This window comes from Wyeomyia smithii, chromosome 1, assembly GCF_029784165.1.
Source record: "Wyeomyia smithii strain HCP4-BCI-WySm-NY-G18 chromosome 1, ASM2978416v1, whole genome shotgun sequence".
Lineage (NCBI taxonomy): Eukaryota > Metazoa > Arthropoda > Insecta > Diptera > Culicidae > Wyeomyia > Wyeomyia smithii.
The window spans coordinates 154,151,215-154,175,933 of record NC_073694.1 but is presented as its reverse complement, the minus strand read 5'-3'; the positions used below and the strand labels follow the sequence as shown (position 1 = coordinate 154,175,933).

General features: G+C 44.6%; 1 protein-coding gene across 5 annotated transcripts in view; it reads right to left on the bottom strand.

Annotated features, from left to right (window-relative positions):
• Window positions 1-510: 510 nt before the first annotated feature.
• LOC129718552 (papilin) overlaps window positions 511-24,719 on the bottom strand; it is a 206,662-nt gene continuing 182,453 nt past the window's right edge. The window contains exons 6-18 of one of the 5 annotated variants that reach the window (XM_055669424.1): window positions 20,567-21,537; window positions 20,386-20,506; window positions 20,145-20,324; window positions 16,929-20,091; window positions 16,687-16,866; window positions 16,327-16,497; window positions 15,218-16,030; window positions 3,986-4,156; window positions 2,849-3,390; window positions 2,634-2,784; window positions 1,937-2,383; window positions 1,569-1,868; window positions 511-1,506 (exon numbers count right to left, since the gene is read on the bottom strand). In XM_055669424.1, coding sequence (XP_055525399.1) covers window positions 1,364-1,506; window positions 1,569-1,868; window positions 1,937-2,383; window positions 2,634-2,784; window positions 2,849-3,390; window positions 3,986-4,156; window positions 15,218-16,030; window positions 16,327-16,497; window positions 16,687-16,866; window positions 16,929-20,091; window positions 20,145-20,324; window positions 20,386-20,506; window positions 20,567-21,537 — 7,353 coding nt within the window. In that variant the 3' untranslated portion in view covers window positions 511-1,363. Of the gene's footprint in view, window positions 1,507-1,568; window positions 1,869-1,936; window positions 2,384-2,633; window positions 2,785-2,848; window positions 3,391-3,434; window positions 3,900-3,985; window positions 4,157-15,217; window positions 16,031-16,326; window positions 16,498-16,686; window positions 16,867-16,928; window positions 20,092-20,144; window positions 20,325-20,385; window positions 20,507-20,566; window positions 21,538-24,719 lie in introns of those variants that run through there. The other 4 variants (XM_055669425.1, XM_055669427.1, XM_055669426.1 and 1 more) reach the window with 4 other exon arrangements.

The following is a 24,719-nucleotide window of genomic DNA, read 5'->3' as shown; positions in this document are numbered from 1 at the left end:
CTCGTCTGTAAACCTGTGTATTTCTCTATCGTTTAGCTATTTTTAGAGTTTCCCATGTTTCATGGTCGCGTTTGACGGCGAATTCTGAGGTATCCAGATATTGATCAAGTCGAATGATTGTATTGTTCCTTGTTTTGCGAGACAGTCAGCGTTTTCATTGCCCTCGACACTACAGTGTCCAGTACAATAGAACTTGGTTCTGCCACGATAGCTCTCGTAGTGCTGTGCTGCACTTCCAAACTACTTTGGACTCACACTGCTGTATGGCAGCTTAGCTATCCGATAAAATACCGATTTTCACATACCTGCATTTCGAGAAATATCTTGGCGCAGAAGAGTATAGCAAACACGTCTGCTTAAAAAAAAACGGTAGGACATACACCCGTTACAGTAGATTTCTAAAAAACGGACTCGTAAACTTCATTAAACTGTTTAGTATGGCAAATGAATAACCATGGTAAGACGTCATCAAGGAAGTGTGATATCTCACCGTAGAATAATTGGTCGCTCTTATCGGTCGTATGTATATCATCTACTCTCTTATTAGTATTTGTTATTCTAAAGAACAGTTACTTTCGTTACAACTCATGCAAGCAAACTAATTCTAAGGCTGTGAATGCTTTGTTTCTGTTTCCTACAGACTTAACGGAGAAGACGGAGACTCTGCAGGTTTTCCAGTTTTTTTTTTCGAATATTTACAATTCTAAATCATTTGAAAATCAGAACTCTAAGATCTAAGCCATGTGAAACACTTCGCGAACTATCGGTATTTTTTCTGCTGGGTTTTGTTAAACATTAAGCATATTTCTCGTCGGCTATTGCTTTGCGTAGATACAACTAGTAAACAACTGGAGACAAGGTGTTAACGGTTTGAAAAATACTATGTATTCGACTATTGGCAAACATGAACTTTTTATTCGTTAGAGGCTGCACACATTCAAATGCATTACATGGAAAGTTTTCGTTTATATTTGGCGTTCGAGCCTGTTGGCTCGCATTGTAAAGAAGGGAAAAAGTACATCATAGAAGATTTGGTTTCAGCGTTCTCTCCTCTGCAAAGACTAGAGAGATGAGATTCTAGGGGCGCATGAAACCTGAAGCTAACAAGCAGTGATAAAAACCCTTGGATTGGGTTGTGCGTTTTTTTTTTCAAAAATTGACTAATAATAATTAACTTTGGAAAAATTGCTCGAACTGAAACTTGTCAATAGTTAAAATAGATCGGTAACCTTAAAATTAGGTGAAACTACCGCTAAAACACTCACGCAGGCACGCATTGTACAGTCAATCGTTCGTAGCTAGTATCGTCTTGTTTTTCGTCGATTGCGATGTTTGGTTTATGTTGGGCCTTTCGTTCATCCCTTCAAGGATGCAACTGTCCAGCTAGAGTGCAAGACCTACAGCAGAACTTGGCGTAGTACTTGTGGTTACAGAAGCGGGCCTGCACAATCAATGCACACTTGGCCAGGAATGGGTTGTCCGTGCAGTTGGGTGGTATGAAAACTCCTGTAACAAATGAGTTTTGATGTAAGTTTAAGGTAAGAGGGATTGGAATCGCTGGATCGTACCTTCCACCCGAACCGTGTTTTCTTCGAACGCTTCCGAGTGTTCGTTGCGTGCGAGACACTTGTATGCACCAGCATCCGACGGGAGGACTCCGAACACGTGCAGAGTATTGTCGTCCTCGATGTAGACCCGATTCGATGGTTCCATGATTCGGCCATCCTTGAACCAGTTAACCGTGGGTCGTGGGAAACCGTCGGTTATGCAACGTATCGTGATATTACTGTTCGGTGTGAACTGGTGACCATACGGGAATTCCTGTCTAGCCGAGACGGGTACTGCGAAGATGTAAAGTGGCGAAATTGCTAGAGTTCAGTGTTACGGGTTCGCACGGTTAGAGTTAGTGCAGTGCAGGTCAAGCAGCGTGACTTACCTGGCTCTGGAATGTGCTCCGGCGTTGGGGGAGGAGTATGGTAGATAGGAGGCGTGGGGCGAGGATGGTGGGGAGCAACTGGACGATAGGTTGGAGGAGGAGCGGGTCGAGTGTGTTCAATATAACGAAGGAATTTTTCATCCACCGGATCGATTATATGAACAGGACCATAAGCTTTCAACGTTACCGTTCGGGAAATCCCTTTGCCGGCCCCGGAATAAGCTTGACAGACATACGGTCCGAGATCGGCTAGCCGAACGCGGGTGAACTGCAGCGAGTAGTCACGATTGATAAACTTGATGGGCATCATGAAAGTCTCCCGCCACCAGGTTACGATCGGCTTGGGATAGCCACCAGCCGGACAGCGGATCGAAGCCGGTTCATTTAGCTCCACCACCTGAGTATCGTTGAGCGGTCCCGCTATGTATGCATCCCGTGGGACGGGATCTGTTTTTTATGCATATGTTAAGCACGCGTGCAGCAGCAATTACAAGCGTCAACAGAAACGGTTATATGCACCACAAACCAAACCAATGAAATTGGGCGTTGTTTTTATGTGTTAAATAATGAAAATAAAAGTTTAGATTTTTAGGAAAATTGAAAATTAGCGAACAGAATGAAAGCAAAAGTGGTGATGAAAACTTAGACAGATGAAGCCAATCCAATGAAAACTTCACGCTATTCCGATGGTACTTACCTCTGACTTGAAGCGAAACTTCTCGGAAAACGGGTTCTCCTATTCCATTGTCTGCGATACAGACGTAGGTTCCACTGTCCGTACGATGCAGTTGAACGATTTGAAGATCACCGCTAGATGTCAGCACAAAGCGTCCTTGATTGGTGTTCAGCTGATGTAACACAAAAATAACCCAATTATTTCCAACAACAAATCAAACGACGCACAAAACTTACTATAACCTCTCCCTTCTTCCACCGAATTGAAGGAGGCGGGAAGCCTGTTGCGTAACATCTAAGCGTGGCTACTCCGCCCTCTTCGGATTTGATGTCCAATTCCTCCTCCGGGACGGATTGTAATATCGGTGGAGCGGGTGCTCCTGGTCCGTACGGTGGGCGATGTTCTTCCACCACCGGTGGAGCCACTGGAGGTACACAGACCTTAGCACAGCCTGCCTGGCAGCATTTGTTGTCGTTTCGGCAATCGGCATCCGTTCGACAATCATCCTGACAAACGGTGGCATTTATCAACCGCGGACATTCTCCCTCCTTTGTGGTTGGTCTGCAGATTGCAATGAAAATGGTTCCGTCTTTGTAGTCGCTCTGAATATCCACCGCACATTCCGTTCCAGGTGGACAGCGTTCATTCTGGCAGGGATCTTCGCAAGAGCAACGCTCGCAATCATTGTGCGCATCGTACGACCGGGCCACTCCATACGGACAGTGCAACTGTTGGCACTCTTCGTTGTAGCTCTCACATGGATCAACTTCGTTATCGACTGGGGTATAATCCAAAGAAAAAACCAAGATTAGCTTCTAATACAAGTTTGTGGAGGACGAAGTGTTAGTCACGTTGAAGACCCCTAATAGAGCAGTTAGTAGCGACCCGTATTCCAATTGGTTGACTAAAGCTGGGACAGTGAGCGAGAGGACACAGTACACCCATCGAGTAGATCACAATGATGTAAATTTTGAAATGCGATTGCTGGCGAACAGAAGGACCACCGTCGAGTGGAATCATTAGAAGGAAGGACAGAAAAAGGCACGATGGAATGGATCAAGCACGAGTGCTAGAGTTTCTCGGAATCCACCGAAGACTTACAATCCACCAGATCGTCACAATAATCTCGGCACTGCTTGTACGAGCCGAAATTGTTGCGATTACCATCGCAACCACTGTAAATAAACGCAAAGCAAGTGTCACGTTCTGCATCGTAGTACCAACGCTTTCGGTAGTGGGCTTCCTCAGTGATACACAAGCCAATCTGGGGCGGTAGAAGACAAACATCTAACCAACAAATCGAGGGTAGGGATATCGAGGTCATTGTCAACTCGTAGCGATTTCTGCTGCTGTAGATTAACGTAAACTCTTACCTTGTTTGTCGACGCACGTCGTGGAACATTCCTCACTGGTCGTAAAGCGGTTTCCATTACCTTCGCAGCCACTGTAGTTGAACGGATGGCAAGCTCGGGTTAGTGAGTCGTAATAGAACCTCGGCAGTGTTTCGTCGCACGGTCCAGCATCCTTTGCATCCTGGCAGACGTCTGTTAGAATGGATAGAAGCTCAGTTAACGGGAAACTTTGGATGGAAGAAGCTGAATATTTACAATGCCATTTACTGTCACCAAAAAAATAAGTTTGCACGGTCAGTTTGTCAATTTGAATCACGTCTTAACCTTGTTATTGACGGGTATGAAACTGCATTTCAAGAAAAATTTGACGCAGAATTACGCTATACGACAACATAGAGTACAAATTGTAAAAAAGAAAACATCTAAAGCGTCACGAAAACATCCAAATGCTAAAAATTCAGTCAGTTTCCAATAGATTTCCTTGATTCTTTCTATTTAAAAGTGTAGATTCTTGTTAGACAGATATTCCGACTATCCAGATCTTTGATTTTTAGAATATCCTTTCAAATTGAACATTTTTTGATCTATTATACCACACGCTATACCTACACAAATTACTATCGGCAGCATACAAACAGCTTCCAAGTCTTCCAATGGTCCCTTCCAAAGGCTTCCAAAGGCCTTGACGATCGACCGGGGATTGAGCCACTCTCTGCGTCGCTGTTTTTGAAGTTTGCGTTAGGGAAATAAGCCAATCGTATGGAAAATGTATGTATGTGACCTTGAAACTTTTCCGTAACTTTCACGAAGTAGTAAGGAAATGGCAAGTAAAATTGCCATGCTATACAAATCTCATATATTTCAACTATCCAACGGTATATTCACTATCGAAATCGGTACAGTTTTTTGAGAGCTTTTAGCATCTGAAAACTTCTATTCCACCAACAAAAATCGTTACATGTTCATTAGAGTGCCAATGAGATGCATGAAAAAAAATTGACCTTCAAATATCGTTTGGTGGTAGGGCTCAAAAGTTTCGACTTCCCGAAAAAAAAGCCCCCGTGTCAAATTTTAGCTCGATCGGACATCGGGAACAAGTGCCTCAAAGCGGTCAAGCGGAGGTTTATACTGTCTTCCCTGGAACCTCTTCCTCTCATGTACTTAGTTTTCGATGCGTTTATGGCCAGTCCAATTCTTCCGGCTTCAGCCTTTAGTCTGATGTACGTCTCCGTCATCTTCTCAAGGGTTCGTGCTACAATATCAATGTCATAGGCGAAGTCAAAGAGCTGAACAGACCTTTTAAAAATTGTGCCACTCGTGTCGATACCAGCCCTACGTATCACACCTTTGAAAGCGAAATGGAGAATGATTAGTGGAATAACTTATTAAAGACACTACGGCTCTGAAATGATTATTTTGGGTCAAATTAAACTTGATCACGTGTTCGCAGTTTTAGGAACAGTATTCAAAACAACTTGTTATCAATACTTTGTAAGTAATCAAAAGACTTTAAATACTTTAAATCAGACATGACCAGTATTTTCTGTAGCTAGGCGTGTCTGTAGGTAATATTTTAAATTCAGATAACAACAAATTGTGAACAATTAATCCGAATATACGAAGAGGCAATGAGAAGGGAGCGCGAGAGGGGCAGTTGGCTCCGCCCGACTGCTGACCAACTATTTGCGATGCTCACGCGGGCGTGCGACGCCACCATGCCTAGGACTCGCCAACCTAGGAATGGGAAGCCACCGGTTTACTGACGGACGGACGGACGCGATAGCCGACCTTCGCAGTGTGTGCCTTCGTGCAAGACGAAGGATGCAGCGTGCGAGAAACGAAGAAGAGAGGACAGAGCGCCGCGCAGCATTCAGTACGGCAATATCGATGCTAAAGAGTGCGATAAAGGCCAGCAAGTGGGCCTGCTTCGATGGGCTATGAGCGAATGCCAATGCAAATCCGTAATGGCCAAGACTAAAGGCGCGCTGGCGCCTGCAGAGCGATCACCAGCGATGCTGGAGCGTATCATCGAGGGACTCTTTCCGTGCCACGAGCCAAGTCCTTGGCCTCCGGCGGTCGAGTCTCACGTCCGACGTTCCAGTATCTCAGACATAGTCCAGAGATGGTCGGCCAACCTGCCGAGCATTCAATCCGTGAGCAACGACAGCCGTGTCGAGGCAGGGGAGGAGGCAAGGGTTACGAATGAGGAACTCATCGTGATCGCCAAATCCCTTAAGGTGAGCAAGGCATCGGGACCGGATGCTATCCCTTACCTGGCGATTAGGCTGGCGATAAAAACGGCCCCCGGGCTGTTCAGGGCTGTCTCTTTCCGGACAGGTGGAAGCGGCAGAGACTGGTCTTATTGCCGAAGGCTGGGAAACAGCCAGGGGACCCATCGGCATATAGGCCTATCTGCCTGCTGGACACCGCGAGCAGGGTGCTTGAGAGGATCATCCTCAACAGACTGGTGAGGTACACGGAGGGTGTACACGGTCTGGCAAGTAACCAGTTCGGCTTCCGGAAGGGCAGGTCCACGCTGGATGCAATCTCTTCCGTCATCAAGACGGCGGAGGTAGCGATCCAGCGCAAGAGAAGGGGAATACGCTACTGCGCAATCGTCACGCTCGACGAATGTGTTCAATAGTGCCAGTTGGGACTCCATAGCGCTCGCGCTCAGGAGCATCCATGTATCGGTGTCGCTGTACAAGATTCTGGAAAATTATTTCCAGAATCGAGTACTTGTTTACGACACGGAGGAGGGTCAGAAGTGCGTCCCAATTACCGCAGGAGTTCCGCAAGGTTCTATCCTGGGCCCGGTGTTGTGGAATGTCATGTATGACGGAGTGTTGAAACTCAAGTTCCCTGTAGGGGTTGTGATCGTCGGCTTTGCAGACGACATAACGCTGGAGGTTTACGGCGAGTCTATCAAGGAGGTCGAGTTGACGGCCGCGCACTGTATACGCAAAATCGAGGACTGGATGCGCTCCAGGAAACTGGAGCCCGCGCATCATAAGACGGAGGTCACGGTTGTGAACAACCGTAAATCGGAGCAACAGGCGGTGGTCAGAGCCTGAGACTGCACCATCACCTCGAAGCGATCCCTGAAGCTCTTGGGGGTTATGGTGGACGACAAGCTCACGTTCGGGAGTCACGTCGACTATGCCTGTAAGAGGGCCTCATCGGCTATTGCAGCACTATCTCGTATGATGTCCAATAGCTCAGCGGTTTATGGCAGCAAGCGAAGACTTCTTTCCAGCGTGGTCAGTGTGATCCAGAGCGCTAGGTACTAACAGTTACCGTGGTAAACTGGAAAGTACCTACAGGCTCATGTGCCTGAGAGTTGCGAGTGCGTATCGTACGGTGTCATACGATGCAATCTGTGTCTTGTCCGGCATGATGCCTATCAGCATCGCCATCAAGGAGGACAGAGTGTTTCGGCCAACGTGACACAAGGGGCATACGAATTACCAGAAGGTCATGCTCGATGCACCGCTGGCAGCGGGAATGGTCCAACTCCACAAAGGGCAGATGGACGCACCGACTCATACCGGCTGTGTCGGGAGACGACATGGTGAAGTGAACTTCCACCTGACACAAATCCTGTCAGGCCATGGTTGTTTCAGGCAATATCTGCACAGGTTCGGACACGCGGGGTCCCCCATGTGTCCCGAGTGCGTGGGGGATGAGGAGACTGCTGAGCATGTCTTCTTCGTATGCCCCCGTTTCGTAAGAGCGAGGAGCGACATGATGGCTGTGAGCGGGCCTGGCACTACTCCGGACAATCTAGTCCGGAGGATGAGCGACGACCCGGACATCTGGAACGCGGTCTGTGCGGCCGCCTCTCAGATTGTCCTGGAGCTGCAACGTGTGTGGCGGGTCAACTACCAACACGCCAGTGGTAGCTAATTACCAGTCTCCATGTAGTTAGCTAGGAGGTTATAAGAGTAAAGAGGATGCATCACGCACAAAAGCCACTCCCGACGTAATACTTACCCGTCGTTCCGGGAAGACCAGGGCTGGAGACTGGAGGGGTTTTAGTGGGTCGGGACAGGGACCAGTAGGTGCCTGGGGGAGTGTAACTACTCCAGCATCTCTCCCCTAGTCTCATCCCCACACCCTGAGTTCTCTTCTCAGGTGTCTGTTTGCAGATTTCCCCGCCACCTTTAAAAAAAAAGCCATGTTAAGGCCTTTCGTGTTTGACGCAGAAAAGTAAATTAGTTGTGATTTGGGTAGTCTTACTCTTGTGAAGATAGACTACCTACAACCAATGATGGAGATCAGCGAAAAACATTCGATCTTTTTCAGCGTGTGAGTCAACTTTGTCTCTTAGTCTCAGTGAGTGAACTAGTTCGGAAGTATTTTATTAGCAAAAAAACGAGATGGCCATTGGCGCCAAGAAAAACGTTACAGTGGAGGAAAACAGAATAGGGGCACAGTAGAGTCAATAAGAATAGGGACAACTCAGATGCAGTGGTTGCCATCTTAACATCCCTGCTCAAACACAGCATCGTGCAAGTCTCAGAAACGATCGTAGTGGCTTGAATTGTGATGGTGGAAGACCTTTCGTCATGATGTCAGCCTGTTGATCCGATGTTCCAACGAATTTAATCTTGAGCACACCCTTCTGTAGTAGGTCCTTCAAATAATGATAATTGGTCTCGCGCAATCCGAAAAGTAGACTGATTGTCTGAATATGCTTCCAACACTGGCGCTCGTTCGTCTCTACGGAAGACCAGTCCAACATCCCTTGAGATGAACCCAATGGTTCTCGTTCGGGCAGGACTGAAACTGACTAAATTAGTTCACAGCTGCCGAAAAATCCAGTTTCGTAGTCAATGACGTGTATATGAAGCAGCCAACAGGCTCGCGATATGGCTTCGACGAATTCTGCACTCAATTCTCCGCAACAGCCTCAACGGATTCTCCAAAAGCGTAGATATCGGCGTGCAATCAATCATCTCAAATCAATTCAGCAAGCTTTCTAAATAACTTCGTTAGTGGATGCGCATGATTCCGTTCGGGGAATCTCGTTCCATAGTTACACCCGAGAGCTGCTTCACCTCTCCTATATCCGTCAACACAAATTCTTTTGAAAAACTTCACTTCACGGTTTCCAAAACTTTCAAAGACAAGCTAGTCAACAAGATGTCATCAACATAGAGCACAACGATGACTTTCCTTCGCTTGCACTTATAAGCATTGGTCGTTCTCGCTTCTCACGAGCCTCAATTTCACGATAAAGTTGTGGAATCAGTCATTTCACACGCAAGACACCTATTTCAAAGCATACAAGGAACGAGTCCGTTCCCCTGCTCAAACCCATCTGGTAGAGACATATAAAGGGTGTCCGCGATGAAATTGCCACACACTAAATTGATTCGCAAAATTCGAGTTTTCATCTGATTGCCATCAAATTTCCAGGGATTGAAAAATAACTATTAAACTTCATTTTACCATTTCACTCGTCTTCTATTTACAATCCATACGCAAAAGCCCGCACCTTGGCCTTAATCCCGGCCATAAAATTGTGCACAACCTGTGAATCAACCTTTTTTTTGCATGTAAACCCATACTTTCTTCAGTTCCTCATCTGTCTTCACTACCTTAGGTTGTTTAAGAAGATGCTGCTTCATAATCGCCCAGTACTTTTCGATGGAACGGAGCTCGGGAGGGTTGAACATTTTCGGCACGAAATTGACCTTATTGTCCGCATACCACTTTAGTACGTCTTTGGAGTAGTGGCATGAGGCCAAATCCGGCCAGAAGATTTTTGGGACGTTGTGGGCTTTCAGGAGAGGAAGCAGCCGCTTCTGGAGGCACTCTTTCCTTTCCTTCCGTTCCGTCCGTTCATCGTGTCCTGGGTCACGAAAGGTGCACTCCGCTTCCCGCACGTGCAGATGGCTTGCCAAACCAGGAATTTCTTCGCAAACTTGGACATCTTCTGAGTGCGGACATGCTCCGGAACGCTGAACTTATCTTTGGTCGTGAAAAACAGGTTGCCGGGGATCTGTTTGAAGTCGGCCTTCACATATGTTTCGTCGTCCATGATGCAGCATTCAACTTTCGTCAACATGTTGAGGGTGAGGAACTTCCTGGCACGGGTTTTGGCGGACTTGTTCTGCTTCTCGTCGCAATTAGGGGCCTTTTGTACCTTGAACGTTCGAAGCCCAGCCTTAGTTTTGGCCTTCTGGACAAAACTTCGGCTTAGGTGCAGCTTCTTAGCCACATCCCGAACGAAGGCGTTCGGGTTTCGGTTGAAGACCCCAACTACGCGGTTGTGATTTTTGGTGTTGTACGGAATACTTTTTCCTTCACTTCTGGGCTTCCGGTCGGTGGTCAATCGTTCCTCGAACCGCTTAATCACTCGCGACACCGTGGAATTCGCGATTCCCAACGTTTTAGCGATGGAACGATGCGAGAGATCCTTGTACTCGTGGTGAATGCGCAAGATTTAATCACGCACGAGATGTTCTTTCTACTCCATTTCCGTGAGTTTTGATCACAGGACTTTAAAACTTGCAGGATGTAAATAATGCACTATGAACTAAATCCACCCAAGTTTTCATTAAATTCTACCCAACGGTTAGGAAGTTAAAGCAATTTCATGGTGTGGCAATTTCATCGTCATGGTCCAGAAACCAAATTAAGAGGGAAATTTGAGTCTAGAGCTCTATAGCAAAGTTTTAGAGAAAAACTTTCTTTTACAAAGTTGTTACATTAGATAAAGCGCTTATTGAAAAATTGTCAAAAGTTAGGATGACCAAAATATTCTAAGCCATCAAGTATCTTACTTTTTTTATCTTTGTAGATAGAAGAAAACCTTGTTCTACAATATGGTAGCTCCATTATTTTAAGTAAGTATGTAAAAAACAGTTTTTCTTTATCTTTGAAAACAACCGATTTATTTTGAAAAAACACATTTTGCGCTCTAACTTCTTTATTACAAGTTTCAGCTTAAAATTGTTTTTGAACAACCGTATGAGTTTTTTAGGAGAAACAATTTGCAATGTTGATATCGTAAATGCCTCAATTCTACTCAAAGTTATTTATGTTTTTCATTAAACAACATGCGTTTTTTATTTGTTTGTCATTCTTTTTGGGGCAAACATAAGAAATATCTCTTGATTTCAGGTTGAAGAGCATACTTGACTCCATAAATGGAGAAATTTTCAAATATATGTTATTTTCTAAATTTGAGTAAATTCAATTTAAAAGCACGACAAAAATTTCAATAATTTTATATAGTTTGCATATCAAAGCACACAAATTTTTTTTTTTTTGGTATCTTTTCTGATAACTAGAAATAATTACCTTCAATTTGATCCAAAAAAATCGAAAATCGATCAACTGGTTCAAAAGTTATGAATTTATTTTAAATAAAATACTTCAAATATAGCCGTTTTTATGGTCACCCTATTTCGCAGCTAGTCCCCCTAACAACCCAACGAAAAAATACGTGTTTGATTATTTTCAACATAGATCCATCCCTGCGATTTTGAGCACAATTGAAACACTTTGCGTGACCAACTTCGAAATAGGGTGACCATATGAAACGACTGTGTTCAATGTATTTAATTGAAAAAAAAAATCATAACTTTTGATCGATTTTCAATGTTTTTGGATCAAATTAAAGGTAATGACTTCTAGTTATAAGAAAAAATATCAAAAAATAAATCTGCATGTTTTTATATGCATAATATATAAAATTACTAAAGTTTTTATCATGTTTTGAAATTGAATGTACTCAAATTTAGAAAATAACATATTTTTAAAAAATCCTCGTTTTATAAAGTCAAGTATGCCCTTCAAAATGAGACCAAGAGATATTCTTTATGTTTGCCCCAAAAAGAATGACAATCAAATGAAAAACGCATATTTTTTTATGAAAAACATAAATAACTTTGAGTAGAATTGAGGCATTTACGATATCAACATTGCAAATCGTTTCTCTTAAAAAACTCAAAGAATCGTTCAAAAACAATTTCAAGGTGAACCTTGTAATAAAGAAGTTAGAGCGCAAAATGTGTTTTTTCAATATAAATCGGTTGTTTTCAAAGATAGAGAAAAACTGTTTTTTACAAAGTTACTTAAAATTAATGGAGCTACAATATTGTAGAACAAGGTATTCTTCTCATTACAAAGATAAAAAAAAGTTAGATACTTGATGGCATAGAATATTTTGGTCACCCTAACTTTTGACAATTTTTCAATAAGCGCTTTATCTAATGTAATAACTTTGTAAAAGAAAGTTTTTCTCTAAAACTTTGCTATAGAGCTCTAGACTTAAATTTTCCCCCTAAATTTGGTTTCTGGACCATTGGAGAATATGTCTCAGAATAGTTGAAGCCTCTCTTCTGGCTGAACCTCTTGCCACAAGTCTCGCTTTGTGTCGGTCACCAGCTTCGCCGCTTTCATGCTTCACACGAACAACCCTTTTGCAGAAAATCGCCGTTCGGCCTTATAGAAGACGCGCTTCTTAAGCTTCTAGGTGTGGTTCCGTCTCAACGAATCCATCTCAACTTTGATCGCTTCCTTCTAGCGACCCCAATCTTCACGTTTACCAAGATCAGCAACTGTGCGCGGGATATTATCGATATAATTCAAGGCACTCAATGCAAACCCAGCATATTCGAATTCAAAATCTTAATGCCGTTCCGGTGGTTTTTGATTTGGTTATAACCGAACTCCGCCAGAAAGTTCCGATTCCTCTCCCGGCTCTGCTGTCTTCGCATCGGGTTTGGTGCTGCCTCCGCATCGGTATCTGTTCCAGTCGAACCTTCCAAGATGCGTCCATATTCGTCATCCGATTCATCCTCATTCGGTTCTGCGTGTCTATCTTCCAGATCTTCATCCGGTTCTGAGTGTCAATCTTCCAGACCATCGGTGCCTCCGGGTACAAGCAAGAATTGATTCTCAGGATTCTTCCTATCGACCACCTTCGCTGGCGTTTCAGTTTCTACAAAAATCACGTCACGAGTCACAACAATTACTTTTTTCTTCGGATCTCATACGCGATAACCATTAAGAGAATTCCTCACGAAAATGCCTAGCTTCGACTTCGGATCCAATGTCTTTCGCAGTTTTTTCGGGATATGAGTAAACACTCGGCATTCGAACACTCGAAGTTTCGAAATATTCGCCTTATGTGACTCCCACAATTCGAACGGAGTCGTTTGGCATTCAGCACACTGGTTGGGCTCCTCCGCAGCCATCTGAATCGTCTGACCCCAGCAAGGGCTAATCATCGAATCTTGAAGCATTGCTCTTGCCTTCTCAACGAGAGTCCGGTTCATAAGTTCGCTAACGCCGCGACCAACAGAACTCTTTGATACGTTAACCACAGTATTTACCGCCGTTGTCGCTTCTCAAGTGGGAAATTCTCCCCTCATGCTTGGCCGTCACCATAGCTTCGTATGCCGTAAAACATTAGTCTCTCCAGGGTGTTACGGGGCGGCACACGTCCGAGTGCACTAGCTCGAGAACACGCGATGAACGTTTTTCACCTCGCGACAAAAAACGGTTGCCTTGTTTGTTTCCCTTCAACACAGAGTTCACTCACAACCATTTCACTGTTCTTGTCCAGATTCCAACCTACCACTGATTTGTTCCGAACCAGAGCCTTCAGATTCTTCCCACTTATGCGGCCGAGCCGACGATGCCACAGCTTATATTCTTCTGAATTTGACTGCACGAAAGTAACGATGTCTCACACTTACTTTTCTTCATCGCATAAAATCAAGCTCACAAAGGTCGTCCCGGCACACACCACAAGCTATCAGTTCAGAATTGTGGAAAAGAGAGCTTCGTAGCCGCAAGGTTACAGAGTCTGCTTCGATAAGCGAGTGGTCGTGGGTTCGAATCTTAGTAGAATCAGGCCATTTGGTTGTCAAAGGACTTTAACATGGGTTCATTCTCAGGCTATCCACTACATACCCTACCTTTAAGCTGAATTCTATAGTACCCTTGCTGACCTTCATCCTAACAAACAAATTCCCTCTTATAATAAAACTGTTCCGAGTAACGTGTAACAGTTCTCTTCATGGAATTGTAATTATGACGCGGTCTTGGCTGGAGGAACGAGGTTTCGATAAGACTCCTTCGTCTTGACAAAAATATAAGTCTTACTTCTAATAAACCTAACCAGAGGTGAAGCATTGAGTGCCTCTTCAGGGAATTGTGATTGTGACGCGGTGTTGGTAGGAGGTTTGATAAGACTCCTTCCTCTTGACAAAATAAGTCCTTCTTATAATAAAACTGATTTCAGAAATATTTACCCTCTACAGGGAATTGTAATTGGCGATATTGGCACGAGGAACGAGGTATCGATAGGACTCCTTCCTCTTGACATAATAAGTCCCTCTTAGAATAAACCAGGCCAGAGAGGAACGTTAGGTGTGGCCTCAGCTCAGGGAATTGTAATTTGGCGATATTGGTAGGATAGAAAAGAGGCTCGGTATAGTAGAGCAGTAAGTTTGAAATGGAAGGGTAAACTCTCACACACAAGCACGGATATAAAAAAAGCGTATCATTCACTTGAATAGTGATACTGCCAATAATATGAAGTGCGGAGTACAGAAAAACACCTGGGCAATATCACAATAGATCAAAATGTCTCTGGTTGCAGTGATGAGTCCACACAGAGGAATAAATTGTAGAAAACGATTGCTCTACCGGCTTCGAACACTACCCGCATACCAGCTTTTTCCACTTGCAATCCACAGTGCAATAAGTGCAATAAGTATATAAAACGTTTATGTCCTCTTATCATCAGGAATTTGTCTTTGACTTTGTGTTAAGAATAAACTGGTAACTTACGAACAAATAATCAGACCAGCAATGTAATAGGTAGCCCCCATTCAGAAAAGTTATTTTTCAACCAGGAAGAGGATGCTTTATAGGATTCAGAATAAACTTTAGAATAAAATGACTTCAAAGCGTCCACCCCGGTTTATCACGAATGAACTACAATGGCTTACTAACGTGGAAACATCAGAAAATATATCAGATCAAATTATCAACAACTTCGACAATGGTTCATGCCATGAGTGGTGCATTTTTGAGGTATTGACATGACCGGTAAACCTGCTCTATAAGTAAATGTCTAACATTAGTGTCGGCATTACAAATACCCCCCTTAAAAAATAGTACGATTCAAAATGACAATGCGAATAGACATTATTGGTCATAATAAATGAGCAGATTACTTTTCAGCCACTTTCAAATCCCTCCAGATTGATTTGTAAAATCACTTACCAACTCCACGATACTCGCCGCACTGTCGTTCACACTGCTCCTGAGAGCTAAATCGATTTCCGTTTCCTCCTTCCCCGCTGTAGTAGTTCTGTTCGCATGATGCTCGCTCCTTGTTATAGATGTAAACAATAGTTGGATCATTTCCGGTGCCATATTCATACGGTTCGTCACAAACGTTAGCAGCTGGACTCGGAACGGGAGCTGGAGCGGGAGCCGGTCTGCAGTGCTCTTCACACTGCCGTTCGGAGAGGAAATTATTTGCGTTACCCTGACATCCACTGAAGGTGAACGAGTGGCACCGCTGATTACGTTGGTCATAGTACCAACGTGTTTCATTCTCCGAGCAACGTCCGTACGCTGGTCGTAGACTACAGCCATCCTCAGCTCTCCCACAAGCTCTATCACAATCCTCAAAGCTAGCAAAGTTGTTCTCGTTGCCACCGCAACCAGTGTACGTAAAGTCCATGCAAGTTCCCGAGCCACGGTCATAGAAGAACCGTCGCGCCCAATTCGAACACTCGCGATCACCAGAGTCCATCTCCAGGAAGCAAAACCGGGTATCGAAATGCTCATGCGACGGTCGCTTAGGTTCCTCCGGTGGAGTAGGTTGTACGGGTGCTGCCACTGTTGTCTTCTCGCCTCCATAGACACACCGATTGGTACAAGACTGTTCATCGACAAAGTTGTTTCCGTTGCCACCGCAACCTCCGTAGTAGAACTGTCGGCATCGAGCTTCCTTCGTATCGAAGTACCAGTGGGCAGTGTAGTTCTGGCATTCACCAATTTCTGCCGGCAGGAAGCAGATGTCTTTCTCTGAAAGAGAGAAATATGAACAAATGGGAAAGGCTTGGTTAGAAAATTTGTCCCGATAAAAAATAACTAGCAAATCGGGTCTATCCGATTGCTAGAGGTTAGTAACTGTTAACCACTACCAAAACCAGTTAGTAAAATATCAATTTTCAGACAGCTGGAATGTATTTAATGACGTCCGGATGCGGGTTGAATTTCATTGTTGCTCAAATTTCATCTTCGAAAGCCAATAGATGGTAAAATTTGGATAAAACATTCCACACTCCAAAGCTAAAGAAGGGATGGCGACTACTACTTACCAACCTTCGGCGGACACTGTTCTTCGCACTGGTCCTGCGATATAAACTGATTTTCATTGCCACCACAACCGGTGTAGTAGTAAGGCATGCATTTATTATCATCTCGGGCAAAGTGCCAGCGGGCCAGCTTGCCATCACAACTGCCTTCATCCTTTGGCAATGTGCAGCTCGCTGTGGTTTAGTGTGAGGGGCAATTGGTTAGAAACAATCAAACGAATAAATGGTCAGGGAAACACCTCCACCCAGAGGTGAATACAGAAAAAAAACATGATGTTAATACCAACACCTAACCATCAATATACAATGAATATCCAACACAAGACCAAACCGGTTGGTGAATGAACCACAGTGAATACTCACGCTTGTGAACTCCTGGTTTCTTGCAGTGATAGTGGCAGGAGCTTTCAGTCGGATAGTTATTTTTGTTGCCCTTACATCCTCCGTACTGGAACCGTTCGCAGCTATCACGCTCTTTGTCGTAATACCATCGCTCGAAGGTTCCATTGCAAGGTCCTCGTTCGGTTGGTTGGTCACAGGGTGCTGTTGAAAATTTGAAACTGTTAGTTCATTTTTGACCTTATCTATTCTAATGTTAAACTTACGCATGGCTTCGTCCACAACGCAAGAAGCTTTACATTCGTCCACGGTTTCAAATCTATTGGCATTTCCAAGACAGCCTCCGTAGGTGAACTGTGTGCACATGTTGCGATCGGCATCGTAATACCACATGGGATAGTAACCCGTGCAGGGACCGCTGATTTTCGGCAACTGACACTTATCCTTTCCTTCTGGTGTTTCGCACACATCCCTGCACTCCTCGGTCGTATCGAACCGGTTTTTATTGCCATCACATCCTCCATACCAGAAACGTCCGCAGCCGCCGTATTCCACATCGAAGAAGTATTTAACGGTGTAGTTGTGACATGGTCCCATGTCCTTCTTGAGCACGCAAGCCTTTTGCGGTGACTCTGGTACCACCTCGCATCCTTCGAATTTCGTTCCTTGCGCTTCATTGACTCCATCCGGACAGCATCCATACTTGCTTGTAGCGCAAGTGCAGCCCTCAAAGTTTTCACCCTGCGCAGGCGTCTGTCCATCCGAGCAACATTTAAACTCGCTATACGAACAGTGGCAACCGTGATTGTGTGGACCCTTCGCCGGCGTAACACCATCTGGACAGCATCCAAACTGGAACGCATGACATGGACAACCCTCAAAGTTGGGCCCCTGAGCATCCGTTTCTTTATCCGGACAACAGCCATGCTCTGCGTATTGACATCCACAGCCCATATTGCCGTGACCTCGGGCCGAAGTCGTGTTATCTGGACAGCATCCATAGGGTGAATATTCGCAACCACATCCCTCCAAACTAGGTCCGCGTGCTGGATTGATGTTATCCGGACAACAGCCATACGGCGTTTCCAGACAACAACCTTCCCGATTCGGTCCATGCGCTGGAGTCTTCTGATCCGGGCAACATCCGAATGGTTCATTCGCACATATGGTACATCCTTCCCCATTCGGGCCAGTCGCTGCCGTGACGTTGTCACTGCAGCACCCATGAGCAGTACCCGCACATCCACCAACGTCCACCGGTACCTCAGTGTCTTCATCAACAACTTGTTCCTCAACGGGCTCTACCACACCTGGGCATCCTTTGTAATTAGCCCCCTTAGCCTCAGTAACACCATCCGCACAACAACCATGCTTGCTGAGCATACAGCCTGCGACAGTGGTAGTTTCCACTGGACAACCCTCAAAGTCATTACCCTCCGATGGAGTAATCTTATCCGGACAGCAACCGAATAGTGTTTCGGAACACTCCGACTTGGGGCAACCCTTGTTTTTAGGACCCTTAGCAGGTGAAACACCATCCGGACAGCACCCATGCTTAGTTTCTTTGCACGTTTCCGGTACCGGACAGCCCTCGTCAAAGGGACCTGCAGCTTTCGTCTTTCCATCCGAACAGCAGCCGAACTTTGATTTCGTACATTGCGGTGTCTTCGGTCTAGGTTTGCATTTACGTGGTTTCTGTTCTTTCGAAATGACCGATGTAAGCGTGTACGGTGTGCTGCTTTCATCATCGTCTTCCTTTCCGCGTAACCAAATGTCGAAAGTGCTGGCCTCAACATCGGTTGACGTTTCAGTCGAGAGCTCCATGCCATCGGATGTGCTCTCGATTGTTGAAGAATCGGTAACATCCCCGAAGGAGGATTCTGTTTGAGAAGTCTCGGTGCTAGGAGGCTCTTGGGTCGGAACGGTCTCTTCGGTAACAGTCGATTCAGTAGGTGCAGTTGAGTCGGTTTCCTTGGTAAGAGTTGTTTCAGTTTCGGCTCCCGTAGTAAGTTTGGAACTGTCCACGGTTGATTCTGAGCTTTCAGTGATGTCTAGGGATGATTCGCTTGTGTCGGAAGCTGTGGTTGATTGGGTGTCAAGTGTGGTACTGTCAGTTACCAGGCTGGAGCTTGAGTCAACTGTTGTGGAAGGTTCACTTGAAGCGTCTAGTGTTTCGTCACTAGTTTGCAAACTGGATGCCGGAGATGTACTTTCGGAACTATCTGTTGTAGAGGAGAGTTCAGTCGTTGAGCTTTCGTTGGTAGTTTCTGTAGTATCAGACGGTGAACTTTCCGATGTGGAGTCTGATGTGCTCGCTGAAGTATCAGATGTTGAGGCGACAGACGAATCAGTTGATGCTTCTGATGAGAGTGACGAAGCAGTGGAAGACACAGACATTGCATCTACCGTTGAAGCCGAAGAGGAATCCAAGCTTGTACTCTCTGTGGCAGATGTTGAGCTCTCTGATGCCGCTTCTGATACTTTGAGTGAAGAAAGCGATTCTAATGTCGAACCTGCAGATGATGATAATGTTTCGGCCGCAGATGGGGCTTGGCTCGAAGAGAAGAAAGTTTCAACATCTTCCCCGGAGCCTTCATCCGTCGCAAGAGAAGCTGACTCACCTAGTCTTGCGTCAATGTCATAGCCCGACCCTTCAATCGTTGATTCATCTGTTGAGGTATCGGTATCTGTAATACCCGTTTCAAATCCGGTGGCATCACTTAGCATCATTTCATCAGTTTCCAGTGATGATTCGGTGGTTCCCTGGGAAGATTCTAGATCAACGCCATCAACCAGAGTGCTGTCATCTGTAACCATCAAAACACCATCCGGTGATTCAGTTGCTTCCTCTTCCTCATCCTCGCACCATTCTTCTTCGTCATAATCGTCTTCCTCCAAAGGTTTACTAGTGACATCTACCGGAATGATTTCATCGTCCGTGCAGTCGTGGCTGTTGCACGACTCTGTGCTCATTTCAATCGTGTCCACTTTGCAGCTCGTTTCCGCAACCACGGTTCCGTTCGCAATGCACAACACTTTTCGTGACTTGAACCCTCCGCCACAGTCCTTCGAACAATCCGTCCAAGGACCAGTGAACCACTGACCGGGGCATTCCTCGGGGCCATCGCACTCCCGTTCCGCCTTCGGTTTCAACTTTATATCGCACTTATAGTCGTCGTCCGCTCGCTTCAGCGACTGACCGTCGAAGACGCCACACACGACCGTTCGTGTCTGAACACCTTTTCCGCACACTGCCGAACATTTACTCCACTGCGAGGAAAACCACTGATATTCGCATGGAACGGCTGTACACTCGCGCTTCAACTCAGGCAGCTCTCGATTGGCGCAAAACTTGTTATCATAAACGGTTCCAGCTTTGGATGCACAATATACTGTTCGAGTTTCTACCGTCGTTCCGCATTCGTCGCACTGCAAAAACAGGTTTCAATGATTCAGTTTAACCGTCTCTTTCTTATACTCACCCCACTCCAGGAAGAAGTTATATAATCTACGCCCTCACATGGTCTCAGCATACATGACTTCTGCACCTCTGGCTTCTCGGTGATGCATTCGCTGTCGTCCAGTACCGTAATTCGCCCGTTTTCCTTGCGGAAACAAACAGCGGTTCTAGTTTGTTTGCCTTCACCACACAATTTATTACACTGTAAGCATACAATCGTTGTCAAGCGTAATACTGTAGAACATGTACCCGAATCGACTTACAGGAGTCCACTTGCCAACATGCCACTCCGGACAAACGGTACCGCGGTTGCATTCCTGTTCCGTTGCCGGTTTGTTACCAACCTGCTCCAAACAAACAGTGTCCTCGACGGTTTCCGGCACTCTGGGAACAATGCGTAGACTGTTAACAATTTGCACCTGCAAAATTCAAACTCAAACTTACCCATCCGCAGAAACCCGTTGACAGTGTACATCTCGCGTTTGCTTGCCCTCATTACCGCACGGTAGCGAACAATTTCCCCAAGGACCTTCGAGCCATTTCGGTGGACAAGCTTCCTGTGCGCATCGTTGTGATTCCAAAGGTTTCGATGCAGCATCACACAGACTCTCCTCTACCTGCTTCAGTGTGGAGCGGCTATTGCATGTCACGTTCCGATATTGGACTCCACCCCCACACGCTACACTACAATCACCAAACGGAGTGTACGTCCAGGAGTAACTATCCGGTTCATCAATTGGGGCGGCTTTGGATGCAATGCTGTATTCGTAGGTCACACCAACGTTGCGATCTTGTGACAACAGAACCAAGTACACGGATTCCGATGTTGGCCCCAAACAGGTTAGCTTATCCGGTGCAGCGAATCCTTGCGGTTTCCGTTCGTAGTGCCAATCGCTACCGGCAAAGGGAATCACACGGGGGAAATCGATTCGGTAGTTGCCGTTCAGATGATAAAATCCGGTTAGGTTGCGAATAGCCAGATAATTGTTCGATGGTCCTCGCTCCTTGATGGCAATGTTCGTTGCTCCTGCTGGGATCAGCAGAAGATCGTTGTAACCAACCTGGAGATTGTTTGCGTCCAGCAGACCAGAAGCGGTTTTGCATCCACTGCCATCACCCTGACAGATTCGACATTTGTCTTCCTTCGCGTTAGATCCGAGCATCATGTCACAGCCTACCGCTTGGCAGGTTCCAGCCACGCATACGTCGAACCGCTCATCGTTGCACCGAGTTCCGTCAGTGACCTTTGCCTTGTGGCGATAGTAGAACCGTTCCCCAATCGGCATGCAGTTGAGCTCGCAAGGATTTGGCGCCTTCGTGTACGGTACCCACTGATACCGATGCCCGTCGAAGGGGACACTGTTGTACTCGGAACACTGCTGCTTGCGGAAGTCCGGTTCGCCTTCCGGGCAGTCCTGTGACGGGGAGAAAGGATCGAAAATTTTATAGCATCGTTTTCAATCGGGCGAAAAAAAATCAATTTCATCTAATGATTTGGCGAATGAAAAATCGCATCATCAGTCAACTTGCAGTAGGAAGAACACGTGAGAGGCAGCAGCAGTGCAAGAGTGTCTGTTCTAATAAACCTGTTAAGTGATTGCTCTCTCTCTTTCACGATGCGGATGGTGGAGCTTGTGGGAATGACAGTTCCCGACTATCCGTTCGGTAATGATTTTTTTACAGAGCAATACCGATGTTTTTTTTTCTCGAGAACATTTATGAATTTCTATTATTTGTGAACGACTCAGCAAAGTTCAATTGATTGAATACACAGACTTTATAGTATACTTGTTTTATCCCAAGTTTACTCTATCATAAAAAATAAGTGTTGCAAGCGAAAAAGAACCGTACCTTCCGAGGTTTCTCACTGGTTCATTCATTACGATTCCCAACTCGGACGAATAAAAAAGCAAAAATATAAAAACACAAAACAAAAAGCTGCTATCCGATCTGCTGTGAAGAACAACTAACTGCACCTAGCTACTAGTAACTAGATGACTAACTGAGAGTGACTAGCAGAGGGTAGTGGAGAAGCTGGGGCGAATGAATCGAAAGCCATTGAATGTGTCTTTGACATAATAAAATTTATCGACACAATTATTGGCTTTCTACCGCATCCAGCTCGCAATGCTTTCCCCCTGGACAGGAGAAAGGATTTCAAGTTTTCACGGCAACTGCTTTTGGGAGGGAAAAATTGGATCAACTGCGGAAGCAGAACCGACGCAGAGCGTGATGGACACAACTGGCTGCAATCGAAGGCGAAGGAATGGCAGCACGGAACCGGTAACTGATATGCGATTATTTGTTTCCACCGGAAATAGACGATGCGGTGGTTCTGATATGAAAGGAGGTGCTTTTTTGTGTGTGTGCGCGCCAGTGCATCAATGCTGATGCTGCGGTTACAGCTGGCTAGGTTGCGTTACATCTTGCCAAGTTTGCTTTTTTTAGTACCTTTTGCTGATGGTGCCGGTGGAATTTTGCGAAAGCAGAAAGTGTTGCTCACGCTCACGATGAAGCTCCTGGTGATGGCACATTTATTTATCTGTTTCGCTGATTTCAGGTAATTTATGGAGGACTGTTGTGTTTCGATGGTTTAAATTTACTGTTTTGATGCACTGTTTTGATATTTACGGCACGTTGCTTACGCTTCTTTGCAGTTAACAATGGTTAGCATTAGTTGAAATTGGAGCTGTTGAGAGTAGCTGGAGCTTGTTATACCATGATTGAACGCTTTCAGCCTGCAAATTTTACCCAAACAGACAAAATCAAGTGAAAAACATATCGGGTGACCACTTAACCCATTCCCCGCGGGTGAAGAGTATGGCATCACCTGACATCTAAACTTTGATTACAGTTTAACAACAGTACTTGAAATTTTTAACGCGCCCGCATTATCTTCCAAGCAAACGAAGATCATGGAAAAAAGTAGTGTACTCTGGATAATTTAAGTAGTGAAAATGTACCGGTATCCACCGTATATGTACTTCAATGGCAGTAATCCGGAAGAGAGATAGCGATCGTACAACGGAGATAATGAATAAGAAAACGCTTCGCTCCCAACAGTTTACCAACAAGGACTCGGGAAGTCAGCAGGAAGCAGCCAGAAAGTTTCTTTTTTCGACAGTACACAGTGGTCTAAACTCGAAAAATCGTGATCGTTTTAGATTTGACTGTGAAATATTGATTTTATGTACCCAGTGTCTTCAGCAAGTTTATTCCATATAACAAGGCCATTCTTTTGGCGTTTTTAGTTTTTTTATCAATCCCCCTAGTAGTTAGATAAAAAAATTATTTTTTCTAATTTTCAAAATACCCGATTGCTTCCTTCAGCAAAGTTGTAGGAAAATCTATAAAAAAAAAGAATTGGTGAACATTGTAATCTTCTATCTATACGTCTAATATGACGAAATAGAGTTTTACGAGGAACAGTCCTCAAAATTAGTTTTTTGTCCAAAACTTTTTCTGTAATCGTCGAAACAGTTCAAGATGTTCTAAGATTTCGTTCATTTTGCTAAACCTCGCATTTTTGTAGAATATATTGGTTTGATATTTTCATTTGTTCTAAATATATTTTTTAGTTTTTCGCTGAAAATAGCCATATTTTGAGTCCATATTTCTCCGAAGGTTGCAGATAGTAGCATACCAGACTGTATGCATTTGAAAGTTTGTCAAAAGAACTGCATTACCTGCAAGAGTTCAACTGTTTCCAATTGTATCCAACCGAGTACTGAATGAAAAGAAAACACCCCTCAGAATCAGTTTTTTGTCCATTACTTTTTCTGTAATCGTCGAAACAATTCAAGATGTTCTAAGATTCTGTTCATTCTGCTAAACCTTGCATTTTTGTAGAATATATTGGTTTGATATTTTGATTTCTTGTAAAGATATTCCTAGTTTTCTGTTGAAAATAGACATATTTCGAGACCATATTTCTTCGATGATTGCAAATTATTCTTGCATTTATAATCCTGCATTTTTTCACAGGACTTGATATAAATGTACTGAAGTTTTGTGGAGCCATCCTTCAAACACATCCCTTAAACACTGAAAAATTCGATAAATATTGCATCGACACGGCGCGAAAATAAGTGGAGTTATATCCATGGTACTATCTACCTGCGTCAGTACACAAAATACTGATTCACGGTGCACAGATTGCTGACCACTTTCTGGTTCCCATAGGACAGCTCTCGGAAGAAGCACAGGAAGCATTGAACAAAATTATTCGGGAAACACGTGAACATCATTCCTGTAAAATTTCGCGGGTGGCTACAAACACCGATGTTCTTCACCGTTTGCTGGAGCTATCGGATCCAATTATTTCTAGCAAACGTAGCATCATTTGTAAAACTGAGCGAAGTTTATCAATTGATGCTTTATATTTGTTAGATTTAACTAAAACAGAAGAAAATTTGAAATCATCGGAAGCATCTGACGTAGAGTAAATCATTAAAAACCGAAAACATAAAGTATAGAATTTATTTTTTTTTACTAAATACTTCAACTTTATACGTCATAACTGTTGAATCTGACTGTTACGAGGGGTGTTTTTCTTTCATTCTGTACTCGGTTGGATACAACCAGAAACAGTGGAACT